This window comes from Canis lupus, chromosome 31, assembly GCF_048164855.1.
Source record: "Canis lupus baileyi chromosome 31, mCanLup2.hap1, whole genome shotgun sequence".
Lineage (NCBI taxonomy): Eukaryota > Metazoa > Chordata > Mammalia > Carnivora > Canidae > Canis > Canis lupus.
Window position 1 is genome coordinate 42,211,185 of NC_132868.1, and position 18,410 is coordinate 42,229,594.

The 18,410-nt window shown below is 40.3% G+C and overlaps 1 protein-coding gene across 12 annotated transcripts in view; it reads right to left on the reverse strand.

The window, feature by feature from the left end:
• The window catches only part of TBL1XR1 (TBL1X/Y related 1), a 166,295-nt gene that overhangs the window by 26,430 nt on the left and 121,455 nt on the right, over positions 1-18,410 (reverse strand). For 9 of the 12 annotated variants that reach the window (XM_072808129.1, XM_072808125.1, XM_072808128.1 and 6 more), the window contains 2 exons: positions 12,472-12,574; positions 2,122-2,267 (listed from right to left, as the gene is read on the reverse strand). In XM_072808129.1, the coding sequence (XP_072664230.1) occupies positions 2,122-2,267; positions 12,472-12,529 (204 nt within the window). In that variant the 5' untranslated portion in view covers positions 12,530-12,574. The remainder of the gene's footprint in view (positions 1-2,121; positions 2,268-12,471; positions 12,575-18,410) is intronic. The other 3 variants (XM_072808135.1, XM_072808136.1, XM_072808134.1) reach the window with 1 other exon arrangement.

An 18,410-nucleotide genomic window follows, 5' to 3' on the forward strand; every position in this document is an offset into this window, starting at 1 on the left:
AATTTTGAGGCAGAAAACACGAAAGAGACATACTTAGGGTGAAGCAACGGCAAGGAGCTGCTGAAATTCTCCTTCTCACCTAGTTCATACTGGTGAGGATAAAGCCGAAATATTGAAAGGAATAGTGAAGAGTGGGCCCAGGTGATAAGAAGTTTATTAATTAGATCCCAAAATTCCGTCGGGGAAAAGCAATGAACAACACTAAGGAGTTCATGCAACGGGAAGAGAGGCTTGGGGCCACATTAGGATAAACACTTCTTTACAACAAAAAACTTTTAAAATAGCTTTAAGAGGACTTGGTGCATCTGGGTGGCTCAGGGGCTGAGCGTCTGCCTTTAGCTCAGGGCGTGACCCCGGGGGGTCCCAGGATCGAGTTCCGCATTGGGCTCCTCTCGAGCAGCCTGCTTCTCCCTCTGCCTGTCTCTCTCATGAATAAATAAATAAAATCTTAATAAAAAAAAGGACTAAAAAATTTCTCGTAATTTGATTCAATATCGAAACAAGAAACAGTCGTCAGATGCTCGGCCATCTGATCGTCTCATTCTCCTAACGACGAGATGGGAGCACTAAGGTTTAGAGGCAGATGTGCGGAAGTCCCAGGGCCAGGCCAGGCGCCGGGCACTCCTAGCTGGCGCTCTTCCTCGGTGACCTGAGGACCACCAGCACGGCCACCGCACCTGTAGTCTGTTAGAAACGGACAGTCAAACCTACAGAGTCGAAATCTCTGAGGGGCTCGGGAATCCCTGCTTTCACAAGCCCTCTCGGGTAGTTCTAGCACACGAACATTCGAGAAGTACCACCCTCACTCTGAGACGGGTGCTCTTTAATTTTATGGCATTGCTGTAAGTTTACAAAGCTCCTCCCATTGATATCAGGAGGCTACAAGTTAATAAAAAGTTCTCCAGTGGCCACATGGAGACAGAACAAGTCAGAAACAGAAACTGGGACAATGCACATGTAAGGCCCAACTCACTCAGGCTGCTCAAGGTGCACTAACCCAAGACCTACCTACAGGGCAGTGAGGGGGTTGCTCTGAGCTACAACAACACCGCGCATCTTTCTGAGCTGTCAGCTGCAATGGAGTATTTGAGGAGCTGGAGAATTTAAGTAATTTATTTAATGCCAACACAGATACACCGTAGAGTACTACATTAAATCTACAAAATATGTATTTTTCAGATACCATGAGACTTTAACTCTGGCCACTGGTGGAGACTGTTTCTCACCCCCTGTGATAAAGGATAATCTGGGACAGAAAACACTAAAAGTCAATGAGGACACATTTAATTTAATATTAGTGGATTTTTCAGTTTTGGAGATGAAGAAACCCAAAAATAATGAAATCAGAATTAGAGTACTACATAATTATAATAATAAATACTGGTATAGAAACCAAGGAGGTTTATTTAAAAAAAAAAAAACTTGCTAAAGTAAAGGGGAACATGTTAAGCTCTGAAATGAAAATAAAGAGCTCCACGTATTATAAATCTTGATCACTTATGAAAATTTTCAGCTAGACCAAGGTTTGCAAACTTTTTCTGTGAAAGGCCAAACAGTAAATATCTAAGGCTCTGCGGAGCATAAGGTCTCTGTCACAACCATTCAATACTGCCACTGTAGCACACAAGTAGCCGAGACAGTACATAAATGAAGGAGCGTGGCTGGGTTCCAATCCAGCAACGGGCAAGCAGGCAGGATTTGGCTCATGGGTCATCGCTGGCCGGCACTGGAATTGTATAGGCAAAAGCATCAAGAGTTGGCTTTAATCATAACCTGCCTTCCAAAATCAGGTATAACCAAATAACCTGAGGTTTTGGGATTTTTCAGACTGCCAATTACGGTCTCCGTGTTCCACAGCACACTGTTGTTTTAAAGAAAACGGTTTCTTATTAGTTACTTATAAAACCATAGAAAGGGAAATAAATGAGAACCAAAGGTTCGTGCAGCTGGGAGCCAGCAGGCCTTGCCTGTTCACCCTGACTGGGACACCAGGAACGCCACCCTTCAACTTTGTCAACCTAGGGAAGCTGAAGCCGGATAATGAATGAAGAGACAAGATATTAGATTTAAGGACAAATTTAAGAGTAAGACTTATTAGTATTTCAAATAAGGTTTCCTTACCTCATTAATACTAACTTCTGCCTCTACATACTGTAGACCTTTCTGGATGATAGAAATCAATGCAGCAGGTGGGACGAGGGCACCATTTATGTTAGACTGACTGATATGGCTTTCTATACCAAAGGTAAACGCTGAATGAGAAAATCCTAAAACCAAAAAAAAAAAAAAAAAAAAAAAAAAGATATAAGAATTTATTCTCTCCCAATGGCAACATGCTATTTAAAAGACACAAATGAAAGATCTCTGTGATCTTGCAAAATCACAATCCATCCATTTGAAATCTCAGACTGTTAGCTAAGGTTAAATATGTTTTTAAACAAAAAATATAAAAGTCCAAACATACTAGCTTTTACATATTTTCCTTTTCACTTTAATTACAAAAAATATGATATAAAATTTCTAGTGCATATAAAATTTAGCTGTAATTTTCCTCAAAGAATAGCATCAAACTTTAAAACTGCGGGGAAGGGGAGAAGGAGTCTTTGGAAATCATGTGAGTCGACTGCTTCACTGAAGATAATTTAGACCAAGATAAATTAAGGTGACACTTAATATTTTTGTAGCATATTTAAATTTCTACATGCAAATTGTCAAACAATGTATAAATCCAATGTTCTGCAGGTTTTTTTAAACTTAGGAAATAAGCAAACTAAAATCAACATAAATAACAAAAATTTTTACACTTAAGTCTCATTGTACGTAGGAGTTAAATGCAAAATATTTTTACTAATTCTTTGCTACTTAGTAATAACCCATGTAAATGAAAGCTTTAGGAAATAAAAGCGAGCAAGTAAATATCCAGTTTCTAACAGCAATTCTTTAATTTTAATTTGAAACACTTAAACGCAAAACACATAATAAAAAATTCTTTATGTGGTCTTGCTTTGAAAGTCTAGTCCAAAATTCAAAGGTAAAACTCTAGTAAAATGATAGATGCAAGTGCAGTTATTCTTCACTAAAACACCCATCAGAGCTTATCGTTAAATAGTAACCGTCATTAACGTATTTTAAGCAATTTAATGGCATTACATATTATGAAACATTAAGACACTTTCACACTAAGTAATCTAAATGAAAATGGGCTTGTGTCTTAAACTGATCTAACCCATGTAATAACTGTTATCCAGCCTATCCTAGTTTTCCAGGGCTGACTCTGTCTTTCCGCATCTTGTGCTTTCACCTGAGGCTTCTTGTGGCACTTATAAACAGTCTAGAATAAAATACTATGGACTCCCTAAGAAAGCACGTGGCTAGGAAGTATTTTCATTGGTCAGCAGACAAAATACACCTCAGCTACTCTTCCGCACGGATCCTTCCTTCCCTCTTTGAGACACCTAGCCATTCCATTCCTGAAACCCAGAGTGAGAGGTAAAAAGATGTTGCTTTTAAGACGTTGACCTTGCCTCCTGGCAAGACCAATATCAAACACATTTCTGGTTTTCAGCTTAATCGGAGTTCTCAGAGATGGCTAAGAAACGGGGCAATGACTAAGAAACATGTCAAAGAAAACGCGTCATTCTGCATTGTCCCTGGAGGACACCCATGACTAGTGGCTATGAGCAGGTTCCAGCCTGCCAGGGTAGAAGGCTACAACGTCTGGGGAGGATGGAGGGACGGTAAGAGCTAAGGCAGTGAAATCCACAGCGCTGAGGCTGGAGGGTCCCTGTGTCCAATTATATTCCCTTCCCTAAATAAATTCACAGTAAATTATAAACGGGAAAAAGGCTAAACAGCCAGTGGCTTAGAGACTTAAGAAAACTTCAAGATGGACAATACCACTGATGGAGGAGGGCCTCCACAACGCACACATATATAGTTTTGTTTTTTTTTAATTTTATAATCTAAGCTAGCAGATGGGGAAACAGCCACTAACAGAATAAGGATTTAAATCCCAGTTAGTTAGCATCCAGTGTAATATTAGCTCCAGGCGTACAAGACGGTGATTCAGCACGTCCACACGCACAGCACCCGTGCCCATCACGAGAGCGCTCCTTCATCCCCATCCCTGCACCCACCTGCCCTGTGGTAACCATCAGTTTTTTCTCTAGAGTTAAGAGTCTGTTTCTTGCTTTGTCTCGCTCCCTTTTTCCCCCTGCATTCATCTGTTCTGCTTCTTAAATTCCACATGAGTGAAATCATTTGGTATTTGTGTTTCTCTGACTTATTTCTTTCCATCTACGTTGTTGCAAATGGCAAGATTTCATCTTTTTATGGCTGAGCAATATTCCATGTATATACCACATTATTTTTAAGAGGATAAGGATTTAAATTCATTCAGAGACCACGGAGGTAACCACTGCATTCTGCTGCTCTTACTGAACAATTAAGTTAAAATATGGTCAAGGATAAAGCTAAGACTGAGTGAGTTCCTGTTTCCTAACAGAAAATAAAGGATTACATCATTGTTGTCTCAACTCAGAGTGTTATAAAGTGGTGTCAGTAGTGCATGAAACATTAAGACATCTTATTAGCAATGTTTCTTAAGCGTTTTGATTTTCATAAGCCTTACAAATTTTGGCAGAGTCTATGACTTCTGTACTCTCTAATTCATGAGTATAATTTAAATAATCAAAATCATCATATTTAGAGTTCAAGCTTATGTCCAAGAATATCCTAAGAGTTGCAGGCAGATGATGTCAATTTTGGACTGGCAGGCTATATATCCTGAATTTGTTCCGTCAGAGCGCGAGAAAAGCTATCCCAGGTGCTTACATACATCTCAAGTTATCACACATGTGCTTACAATGTTCTCAAATAGTAAGAAAACTACTCTGAAGGGGTTTATTAGTGCATTGTTTTGACACTTCACATTAATGTCTACCCTAAAAAAGATCCACAATTAAAAATGCTCTGCTTCAATAAATGTTGAATTCAATCGTAATTTTTTACTTCTAGTCATAGTTGGCAGCTTAAAATCATTATTTTCAAAACTTTTCTTATTCCCCTCCCCAACACTTCCGTTTTCCTTAGACACCTGACCTTAACTTCATTATCCTTGAAAGTCATCCTAACGCTCACCTGGGCCCCTGGTGCGCCCCCTGGTTTCCCAACTCCTAGCTGTCTGAGCTCTCTGGTCTCTGTCAGCAGCTTTCCTTTTCTGCTAGAACCTTGAGTTTAGTTCCCATCATCCATTGCCTACAATTACTGCCCCAAGTTCCTCCTTCCCCAGCTCAGTCCCTTGGCCACACTACAGCTGGAGAATCACCTGTGCAACAAGACCAGTCACAATCCTCTTCTGGGCACTTTCAATGATCCCTTTGGTCTTCCTAATAAAGGCCGAGCTTCTAAGTATGACACACAGTTACCTTGTCACCTGACCCTACCTGCGTCTCCAGACTCATCTCCCCAATTCCATGCCCCCCACAGCTTTCTTCCCATTGCACATAAAATTCAAGTGATGGCCAATTATGTAGCACTGTGAATATGCTATACCATCTCACGCCTTGGTACCCCGTGTGTTCGTTCCTGTTCTTTTCTCTCATCTGAATGGAGGGGAAGTCCTTTTTTCACCACCTCAGAGGAGGGACCTTTCTCTGCACGCTAATCCTACAGTCTAAGTATGGTATTTACCACACTGGGTGGTTATCGCGCACGCGCGCGTGTGTGTGTTTGTGTGTGTGTACAACTACTGGACTGGGCTACCCGAAGAAGAGTTTAGGTCTCATAAATCTTTTTATTCTGGAAACCTAGAATGTGACCTAATTTAATGCTCAATAAACATTTGTGAAATCTTCCTTGAAAAAACAAAAACAAAACTCAAACCAGGTCATGCCAAAAAATATTCCCATTTATCTGTAAATATATATTCAGGAAATACTTCTCAGGACAGCTTTTGATTTACATCGTGAAAGGCAAAAAGGGGTTCACTTAAATCTGTGAGATGCTGAAGACTGACTTGACTGCTTAAGACAGTATCCCTTCTTTCCAGGAGTAGGAGCAAAACTGATAAAAATATTACCTCTGTAATCAAGTACTCTACAAATTCGGTAGGGTGATTAAGATTTGGGAGGTGAAAAAGAGATTCCAGAAAGGAATTAAGGCTAAAAACAACCATGAAGTTTAGTATACAGTAACTCAGGAATAAAGACAGGCAGTGGCGGGGGATGCATGGTAACAACTCATGAGACCGTGCATAGTTCCCACATAAGAAACAAGATCACAGAACAACTGTTTCCTACATATTGCTTATTTCAGGGAGTGCTTTGTTCCCTTGGGATGACAGGGGCTGTGTTCTCCGAGGTGTTAGGCCTCCAGAGCAAGCCAACTCTCCTTTCAAACAGACTACAAGAACATGAAAATGGGCCTTGAACATCAAGGCCATGGTACAAGGTGATGAACGACAACCTCACCGCCACAAAAAGTGACACAGTCAGAAGAAACATCTAATAATCCATCCAAGATCCTATTTAAGTTTCAGGTAAAGCAAAAAACAAACAAACAAACAAACAAACAGAAAATTATATCCCTGCCCTCATTACCACAAAATTCCTTGTCCCCAAATCCATTTCCAACTGTGTCCTCTAGACTCAGATTTTTGTTTATTCTAAAAAGTTCTGTATTTAAAGATTTTAGAAAAGGCGAAAGGAGGAGCAAAAAATGCTATAGGCGATCTTGCATGTTGTTTTATAAAACAAACAAACAAAAATGGACCATGTGAGAAAGGAAAAAAATTACAGTAACCCAAATTAACAACTAATATTTTTTATATTTTCTTTTTTTCTTTACACACTGTTTTCCTCCACCACAAATAACACACTGGGCTACACAATTCTGTGCTCTAATTTTGCCCTTAAAAAAATATATCTATCTATCTATCTATCTATCTATCTATCTATCTATCCATGGACATTCTATATGGATTAAATTTTCTGAAATGACTTTATTATCATACTATTCAGCCAATAAATGTGCTCAACTAGTAAATTATTCACCCCATCGATGGATAGTTTGGACTTTCTGAATGTTTACTACTTAGGAGGAATCTTACCTCAGATATCTAACATGTATAGGCTTTTGCTGTGTATGTATTTTTTTCTCCTTAGGATGGATTCCCTCAAAAATTGAGGGGGCATGAGCATTTTAAGAGTAGTTTTCATAATTGTGCAACTGTTTTGCCCTGAAATTGTGCAAATCTATAATGCCATCAGCAATTTATGTTTCCCTACACCCTTTATTTATGCTGACTATTCCTTAAAAAAATAAACAAGAGGATTACTAGTAAGACCAAACAAGTTCTGTATTTGGTAATCAAAGAACATTTGTCTTTTAACCAGTTATGTCAGAGGTAACGTGCGAATAGGAATGTTCCTCTATCAGCAAATAATAGCCATTCAGCTTGTAAAAGAGAAAAACTGATTTGGAAGCATAAGGGTTACCAGTACTTTTGACAAGCACCTGCCACTTATTATTAGTCACGTGGACAACAGCTGTATGTGACACATCAATGTCACGGCGTATTTTATTTGATTATCAAGCAAATTTTATGTATACTTGACCTGCACTTCCGTAGTTGACCAAATGCTCATGAAAAAGAAAACAAAGACTCGGGGCGGACACCCGGGATCCCGAGCGCTGCTCGCTGCGGGCCCCGGGGCCTCGTGACCCCCTGCACCGGGCGGCTGTTCGAGACTGTTCAGCAGGCACCGGCATCGGTTACCCAGAGCTCACTGAGGCAGCTGCCCCACCCTTTGCTTGCTGGAGGGCTGATACCAAATCACTAACGGGGGGAACCCAACCGGATAGGCTCTTCGGGGTTACAGACCCGAACCCTCACGTTGTCCATACATCCTGCGAGCGTGTGGGGATTGCTCGGTAAGTGCAAGACCTTACAAACAAATACTGCAACATCTGAGGGAAGCCCCGCCTCAGCAGCAGTGGTGTAGCCAAGGCCCAGGTCCAGAGCCGGTGAATGGCCCCGTCAGTCGGCAGGGGAGAGAGAGGAGGGGGTGGGACGGGCAAGCCGATCCTTCAGGAACCAAATGCTTTAAACGTACGTAGATCATCACCTTCTCATAAATGGGGACTGGATGGCAAAGTGAACCTCAGTTCTAAAAACATGAGGATTTAAAAGTGACAGCATTCAGAATCACAATCCAGAAAACAGTTCGGTAACAAGGGCGTATTGTTTTTGCACTTTCCAGTCAGTCTTCAATCATAAAACGCAACTGTTTCACAGCTGTCCAATATTACGCAAACCATTACCCAAAATGCTACTGAGCTCTTAAACATGTAACAGGAAGTTTTATCTAGAATCAAGAATGCTCTCCCAAATCAAATACACAATTTAAAGCAAAATGAATTACATCTTACACAAAGCAACAAGAAAAAAGGTGGCACAAGTTCACAAATAATTGCCGGTACAATTTCTCTAGGAAAAAAATACACTAAACCTGTGAATAACCATAGGAGAGTCAAAGGTGATGCAAAAGGGGGGGCAGGGGAGGAAAAGGAGGGAAAGTTAAAAGGTCCAAACCAGCTTAAATCTTCTAAAATTAACACTGCATCAGGTTCTGTTCCATACAGCTTAGCTGTGCCCCTTAGTGCTTAGTCTGCATACGGTTGCTAGATGTGAGTTATTAGGGCAATCAAATTATTAATGCCCTTGGGCGAATGCTAATTAAATGGAGCATACTGAATAATCAAGTCAATCATTACTTACGGTACTACACTGTCAAATACACTCAATTTTCAAGTCATCTCGAAAAAGAAAGAAAAATTCTTCCAGAGAAAATTTTTGTTGAATATGAAAGCCTAACTCTAGGTTCATCAAAATACAAAGTGGTGATGACCAATTTAATTTGCTTAGGGCGAACTTGTTGGAGAGAGAATTGAGAAAAACAAAAAGTTACAACACTTAATAAAGACATCTCACAATAAAGACACTTTCCTCTTAATCAGTCTTAATGAGTAGGGGAGGAGGACTTACTTTAAACAGAAGTCTACAAAACATTTGAGGCTGAACATCACAATGTAATCCCTTTTCAACAAGCAACAGGTTTTACGGATGAAGAAAAAAAATCAAAAGTTATATAATTTGGGAGAGGAGATGGACTTTTAATAGACAGTATCTCCTAGTGCTGACAATAATCATAACGGAATGGTCATCACATAGTATCAACTATTTAAAACGTTTAAAGGATCTTACTTTCTCTGGAGACAGATGCCATAGCCGAGTCAACATTAAACACTGTTTACAGAGAAATATTAGAAGTTCTTACTGGAAAACATTATTTCTGAAATTATACGTTTATCAAAACTTTCACAAGGTAATTTTTGGACTTTCTGAGAGCCTTGAGATAATGAAACAGGCAAGAAAAAAAATTCTACTTTCCTTAGTGGTCGTTTTACAAACCAGTCCTGTGAAGGGCTTTACACAAATACTTCCTTTGTCATGATTACCTCTTTTCTTCCATCTCCTAATTCAAGTACTCTTTTACAGGGGAAGTAGCAATATTAGTATTCTAGTTCCTTCTGTATTGCTTAAATCTTTTAAGAGAAATGATGACTTGCAACCTATTTCTTAGATATTTAATGACTAATCCACAGTAAGTATCTCTTCTATGGTGATAAATACACCAAAATACACCAAAAATAACCCAGAAAAGGAAGTACTGGATTCCAAAATCAAATCACATGCAAAATGGCCATTTTTATGCATAATTAGAGATCAGAACCAAGAAAGAGCTTTTGGACTGAGTCACCCAGTACTGAGATGGGTTGGATTCTGAGCTCTACCTGAAATCTGGTCTGAGCTGATGGCACTATCCATTTCGCAGACTCTTTCCCATCTCCTACTTACGGAAGTAACTTCAGATATCAACATGCCTCATCGTTCCTGCAAAATCTTGCCTATAAATGCAAATACACCACTTTTTAGTGGCACCACCCTAATGTTTAGGAGATATTCTCGCACTCCAAATCTCAATGTGTACATCTTACACTTTCTACTGTACCTCCAATGGTAACTAAATATGGCTTCTTTCAAGATATTGTGACCTGTTTGTCAATTTTCTTGTCAAATTCTAATTGTCTTACAACTAATATGGACCAGTGGCTGTTAACACTTTATTATGGCTAAGAATCACCTGGGGCATTTGTAAAATGCAGATTCCTGGGCCCCACTCGCTATTCTCTAAGTGATTCTGATGCAGGTGGTCAGAGGATCCAACTTTAGAACTCTGGTATAGGCGATTCTTAAATTTATGGCAAGTTGCATTCCTAGAAAAACTGCCGTAAGTCAAAATGTCATTAGTTGAACCTGATTCTCCCCTAGAAATCATAATGTAATAGGAAGTTATGAACTTCATAAAGGGACTGCTGTTCACATTTTTAGAGACGTGGCTTCACACAGTACTTCATTATGGGTACACTGTAAAGTATGAGCCTTTCTAAATACACAAAACACAACTAAGAACATATTAAAAAACTATAAAGGATCGAATATGATAAACGGCAGTCTACCACCAAAGTTGTTTTTTTTTAAATACAATTCTTGCTTTATTTTTACTGTAACACAGAACACTTCATAACGTAGAATTTCAGAGGATTTTCTCTGAGAACATAAGCAACATCAAGACTTTTGATAGTATCTAACTGCTGGATACTCTTTCAGAAATTAATCCAGAATTATTATTTTACTGCCCCTTTTTATTGCCCCCCCTTTTTTTTAAACAGCAACATGAAACATCAATTCATGAACTTCTGTTTGCAAATAAAATCTGAGTGCTCATTCACATCTCTACCTTCACCTTGCCCCATTTCACCTCCGCAGAGGCTGAGCTACAGGATGCTGCTGAGCTAGTCCAACTGTTTCTTATCTCCAGAAACAGCAGTTTCATATGATTCAACTGCAGCGGTTGCCTTTACAACACACAACAAGCCATTACATACCTCTGTCACCTACTGGCCCTTTAGCAGGTTTTCTATGTTAGTGTCTGAGGCCTCAAAGCTCTGGCTCAGATGGTGGTCAGAAGGCAGAAAAAGCTAGAGTTTGTTTTGACCCAACAATTCTTTTAATTTTGGCCAAAATTACTAACAATATCAAGGCAGGTGCACACATGTTATATATGTAATAATCACTAGGTCAGGTCACTACTTTTTTCAATAATCATTTTAATCTTGCTCAAAATATTCAACAATATTGTCTTTGGATCTGCCTTCAACAGCAGTTTGCCAGTTGAAAAAGAAAACAAAACAAGATCTATGAATTTCAAAGCTTCAGAACAAATTATCCTGCCTCGGTTACTTTTAGTGTCTTCTCTTTCTCCCTCTCTGCCCTCCTTAGACATCATTTTCTCAGCTGCTTCAGGTCAGAGAGAAGCAGTGATGGTGCCTGGGAAGAGGAAACCCCCAGCAGAGAGCAAAGCTGGGAGCAGCTCGGCAAGCAGTGGGATCTCAGATCTAAGGCCGTGTCTGCACTCCCTGCACGGCAAAGGACAATGGCTAGGCCCTAAACAAGAATCAAAATCGAGGGCTCAACTCCTCCTCCTGGCCTTTCGTCCTCCTTCACACGCGCCTGCCAAACAGTTACCGTTTACACACACACTATGCCTCACACCTTACTACCACAACATCCCAACTTTAAGTTAGATTTCTAAAATTCAACCTCTCCAGCTCATTTTCAACTACTGAATGGTACCATCTCGTGCTAACAATCTGCAGTCGCCACTGCTGTCAATCTTTCCCACGTCCTATGCCCCATCCGCCCCAAGTCTTCCCTCTTCTACTTTTAAGTTTTCTGGCTTACTCCACCCTACATTTTCCCTTGTAGTTTTCCTTCTGTTTTAGGACCTCTCTTAGTCTGTTTAAAAATGAACATGATTTAATATTTATTACAAATGACTTCCAATGCTTTCATTTATTAATCACCCACCAATAAACACATTAGTAAGAATTCAAGTCAAGGATAAACTAAATCAACTGGGATAATGGTTACGAAAGCATTCTGAAAAATATGGTTAATTTAGTTATTAAAATGCTAACTGCAAATAGGATCAGTAACATTTAGCTGAGGATTCTGAATATACATTATCAAGTTGATGGTATCTGAAAATTTATATGTTCCTACTGACCATGTGCAATCTCAATTCATAATAACTTATAAAAATGGTCTTTGAACACTGAAAGCCAAACCATTTGTTAACAAATATTTGCCTGAGAGGATTCCAACATATTTGAAAGAGTCAGAGAGTTAAACCATGCAGTAACACATAGCTTTAAAATGGCAGTCCAGACATTAAGGAAACATACAAAGTTCAACAGTTTGGACTGATACAAATTTCAAATGCATAAAAGGTTATTTTGAGAATATTAAAATAATTTGAGGCCTATTTACTTTATGAAAGTACTCACCTGACTCTTGCAAGTATCTATATACCAAGAAGTTGACCTCATCACTGCTTATACTCATCTTTATTCCCACTTAAACCATGAGGTCACAACACAGGATATAACCCTAAAAATAAAACAAAGTTAATTAAGTATTTTCTCAATAAAAATATTTTTAAACAAAATGTAAACAATGTTGTAAAAACCATTTGATTTTATTAAATGATGTAAAATGAAGGTTCTATATTGCCTAATAATAAACCCTGACAAAGTTATTCCAATAGTTAGTAATAGATTATATACAACCAAAACATGGCTGGTCTGTTTTTCTGCAAGATAACATATTTGCAAAAAGATTCAGAATTTATAAAAGGGCTTTAGCGCTGTATTTTATTTATATCAAGTAGCATAAAGTTTCCTCTTTCTCCTTAACTGTAAAAAACAAAACAAAACAAAACAAAACAGTACATTTTAGGGATCAGAATATTATTTATTTAGAAAAAGAATGCTTTTAGACCACTGGGTGAGGGATGAGCCATCTGAACTAGTTTTGTCTACATAATTTGGTAGGATTTGAAGCCTCTGTTTTCTCAACATCTACTCTGCAATGTTCAAGTTTTGGAAAGATCTGGCTACGTGTAAAGCAGAGGGGTGGGAATATAGTTTTCAAAACTTAAATGATATTCTCTTAATGGGCATACTTAAATCTTGAATTCAGGGGGAAGGAAAGAAGGAAACTGAGACCTAGCTTACATATGTCCTAATTATACTTATCTGTTCTCACGTCATAGAAAATATTTAAAAAAGAAATCAGCAAACGTTTTCTGTACAGAGTCAGACAGTAAATATGTTAGGCTTTGCCATCCACGCACAGTTTCTGTTAAAGCTACTCAACTCTATGGTTTAGCACAAAAGCAGCAACAAACAAGATGTAGACAAATGAGTCTGGCCGTGTTCCAATAAAATTTTATTTATGGATGCTGAAATGTGGATTCCATCTGATAACGTTGCATTATAAAATATTTCTCTTTGGACTTCTTTTCAAGCACTTAAAAAAACAACAACAACAACAACACCCTCTTTCTTAGCTTTGTGGTCCTTATCAAATGCTAGTGGGCCAGATCTGACCACAGGCTGCGTACCTTCTTGGTCTCTTACATAAACAGGATATACTGACATCTATTCAGTATGGAGGGCATATAACACTATGTGCCCGTGCCGACCGTCCTGCTATAGAGTTCACAGTCTCTTTAGGATGCAGAGTTCACGATATAACCAACACCTGAGTAGGCTACCATGTGAGGGAACTGCTCCCGCCCTAAGTTGTGGGGAAAGTGGTGACTAAGCTCACCAAGCTTCTGGCGCAGAAAAGAACAAAGACAAATGAAGAGTAATAACAACTTTCCAAGACATACACAGAGGCAAGCCTAACTGAATTTAGTAGTCTGGGAATACATCTTGAGGCATCATTGGTGTTTAGACCTGGAAGAATGGAGGGGGAGAGTGAGAACATAAATGCTGGTGGGAGGAAGGCAGGGAAGGGAAGGCATCCAGTGAGCAGTACTAGTTAGTGGAAAGGCTGGAGGAAGAAAGAGAAACAGACCATACAAGTAAGGCTCAAAACACAAAAACCATGTCTGAGGGGCCCGGACAGCATCGCTTAGAGAAAACAGACTGCCAGGGTTTAGGCGGGTAGCAGCATGAAAGATCATCCTGGCTCTGACACGAAGAAGACACTGGAAGGGAAGCGCACTGGAATAAGAGCCGCGCGGGCAGGATGCTGCAGGGACCTAACGGATGGAAGACGCCGGGGCTGTAGCACTGAAGCCAGGGCCAAGTACAGGGGTTCCAAAGCATGACTGGCCGGACAGAGGAGAAAGGAAGGGGAGAAAGGGAGAATCAAAGGTTCTTGGAAGAAATCTGGGTTGGCAGTCCTTCCACTCACTGACCTGAGAAACCATGGGAGAAGAGTAGCAATTAATTATCTTCATATAAAGAAAAAGGTATTCTCCTACAAAATTAACACAGAGTACAATCAAGAACTTGAATGTTCTGAACGATAAAGAGAAATAGCCCTTTGATGATTTTGGCTCGGGACGCCTTATCTCAACGCTACTACGGTGCATTAGGTGATCCACGCTCTCGGGATACCCTGCACCATCTACCCTGACCCATACACTGTAACGTGTAGTAATGTGTCCGGCACACGTTGGAGACACTAAACAGTGTTGAAAGCCCATGGAACGATACGAGTTTAAAAAGATAAAGAACTGGGGTGCCTGACTCTTGATTTTTGGCTCAGCTGATCTCAGGGTGCTGAGACGGAGCCTCACGTTGGGCTCTGCACCGGGTGTGGAGACTTCTTGGGATTCTCTCTCCCCCTCTCCCTCTGCACTGTCCCCACCCTGCTCATTCTGAAAAAACAAAGCCCAACCCCACACCATCACATAATTGTTAAGAAATTAAATCATAAAACCTGACCAATCATGGATATCCATAAGGGAACAATTCATCACTATTCATTAACAAGATTTCCCAAAATGAGATGTGCTAGGTGGGATCCAAGTGAAACAGACTGACAGAGAAAACAGAGCAAGCATCTTTTCCTCTACTACATCATTCAGTTCAACACTCCAATAAGCACTGGCACTGAAGTACCCAAGATGCACAGGTTGGCAGCACGGCTTGGTTCTGCCAAGCTAAGGCCACCAACGTCTCAACTTAAGGCAGTGATCGGTGATGGCTTCAGCATCACCTACTATATTCCAGGGCAAAGAAAAATACAAACCAAAATGATACAAATTATTGTCTATAAATGTTCTTAGAGTAAATATATACTGGCAGTACATTTTTAAGAATCATCACAAAAACCACCTAACAGGTAGAGCAGAAAAGTTCTTATCTGTTCAAGCTGCTATCAACGGATTTATTCCACTGATCACGGTGCTGTATCAACTTCTGGAATCAAGAATAACATTTTTTAAGGGAAAGGGGTAAACGGTTCAAATCTTAAAGGTATTATTACACCTGTAGTCCTACTTCAGCCAGCCCTTCCAACCCGAGACAGGCCCTTACTGTTCCCCAGGCGTGTTGCCAGGGCCGACCAATCTGTGTGCTGACAGAGGAACACACAGATGCCGTAAGGCTGGCCCCAGCCTTGCAGAGCTCAGTTTTTTAGTGATGACAAACATGCAAATATATCATTAAAAAAAACTTTGAAAATTTAATGCAATCTGTACTATAGGTTTCGGTCCCAGTTGCAATAAAACTACATAAAATCTACAAAGGCTTGAGTTTATCCACCTTCAAGCACACTTAACTCTAGAGTATCGTTTGGTATGAAAGTGACCCTTTTAAATTCTAACTTCAAAAAGACACCTGAAAAGAACAGGAGACCGGACAACAAAAAGAACACATTAAGACACTCCTCGCCTGAAATGCCAGTTTTCAGTTTCCAAACACCTTGACAGCGTGTGCGCCAGAGAGCGAAATCAGAGAAAACTCCAGTACCCTTCGGAGGGACCAGAGTCTGAGCACTGCATCTCCTCCGCTGTGCATCCTTCAGTACAAGTCTCAGTGGGTTCACTATGGCTTTGCACACCTGGCCCACTTCAGTGAGTCTTGCTTACACAGCTAAGGTGGGTCGTGTGTGTGTGCCGTGGTCTCAACCTGTCCCAGGTGGACACCAGACATTCCGATCCTCGACAGGACTTGCCTTCGGAGGGACCAGAGTCTGAGCACCGCATCTCCTCCGCTGTGCATCCTTCAGTATAAGTCTCTTCCAACAGCAGTGACACCCTCATCCCGTCTCTGTCCTGTACCACTGGGGCGTCAAGCCCACTGGAGGCTACTTTGTGTAAAGTAAGTCCTGCCCTCAAGGAGCTGATGGATCATCAAATAAACAAGGTATTAAATATAAACTAATACTTCCTAAAGTCACAAAGCAATTCTTTTTTTTGGGGGGGGGGGGGCAGGAGAGACAGAGGAAGAAAAAGGATCTTAAGGAAAAGACTGGAGCTCCATCTCTCGACCCTGAGACCTGACCTGAGCCCAGGCCAAGAGGGAAGCTGCTTCCCTGACTGAGGCCCCGAGCCCCTAGGCCTCCCTAAGCCCCCCAGGCGATGTTTTATATTTTGCATCATCATACTTAAACAATGACTGAGTTCTAAAAACCGAAAAAATCAAATGCCTTTGTACTTTTCCATCCTAACGCTCAGAATAGCCTATAAACCCGTAACAACTTTTATTCACCTCCTATCAGTTACAGGCAGTCAGCTGCTTAATCCAAACTGATAGCTGCATAAGCCAAGACTAAATACAAAAATTAGCCTTAACTAATATTGAGCCAAGTGCTTGTATTAAGAGTACACTTGAATATTTTAAATGTTCAGTATGAAATATTTTACTTCAACACACGACAGACAATGTAATGACTACTACAAAAAAAAACAAAAACAAAAACAAAAACAAAAACAGGACTACCTAGACAATTCAGCTGAGATTCATTCAATTGAATATGTACAAGTTTCACATCACAAAACTGAGTTCAGCACATACACACTGAACAGTAACTGCCCCACGAAGGTCATCATCTCCTAGCTTCTCCTAGGAGAAAGATACGTTCTTTTCAGAGTCCATTCCTGGAACAAGCCAGCCCCTGACTATAAACCTAAATCATATCACTTTAAATTTGAAAGAATGAAAACACAGGGAAAGTTATGGATAGGAAACAAAGAAACCAGAAAGATTTTCTTAAATGTCCTGCCTGCAAGACACTCTAAAGAGATGTGGAAAACCTCTGCATGATCCAAAATCAAATGTTTCATCGAAATTACTTTATCTTACACAATGTATAGTGGCGGCATATTATCTCATAACAGACAGATTAATTTTTGAGTCGTTCAACCACTTGGAAGAGCCTAAACCTTCATTTCCCTAAGACTGCCATCAGGTTATTTATACTAAAGTTGTATTTCTCTCATTTCCTTCTCGGTAGGTATGCATTAATGGATAGTTCTCATAATCAGGAAAAGGATCTACAAGTAACTAACTGGACCAAGTGAATAAACAAATTGTTATTCTGGCTTTTTAAAATACTGAAGTGTAGCTACACATGATATCACATCAGTTTCAGAGGACAGCATGGTGGACACTGGGTACGACGGCGTCATGCTCGCCACCAAGTGGGGCCACTACGACACTGCTGGCCATACTCCTTACTGTTCACCTTTTACCTCACGACTTCATCGTTCCATACTGGGAAGCCCGCACCTCCCACTGCCCCTCACCCGTTTTGCCTGCCCTCTTACCCTCCTCCCATAGCTATTCTGATCGTCACTGAATACCCACAGGTTGGGTCCACTCAAGAGATCAAACCAATTTACGGGCCGGCTAGCTGAAAAACTATTAGGAAAATGTTCAATTTCACCAATAACATATGTGCTGCTGAAGCGAGCACTCAGGTTCACCAATAATAAACATAAAAACATTTTGGCCATAAGATGAGTGAAGATTTAAAAATACCCAATATTGGGCAGCCCGGGTGGCTCAGCGGTTTAGCGCCTGCCTTTAGCCCAGGGCCTGATCCTGGAGACCCGGGATCGAGTTCCACGTCGCGCTCCCTGCATGGAGCCTGCTTCTCCCTCTGCCTGGGTTTGCATCTCTCATGAATAAATAAAATCTTAAAAAAAAAAAAAAAAAACAACTCAATATCATCAAGATTGTGACAAAACAGAAAATATATCTCTAAATACGTTTATAAATATCTGCCACCACTGTTTAATTCAAATGATGAAAGGAGCAATATTAAAAGCTGCTGGAAGAACTCTGATGTTAAAAATAAGAATTGTTCTGGGGCACCTGGGTAGCTCAATCGGTTAAGCATGTGATTCTTGGTTTTGGCTCAGGTCATGATCCCGGGGTCACGAGACGAGCCCCACACTGGGCTCCACGCCCACGGGGAG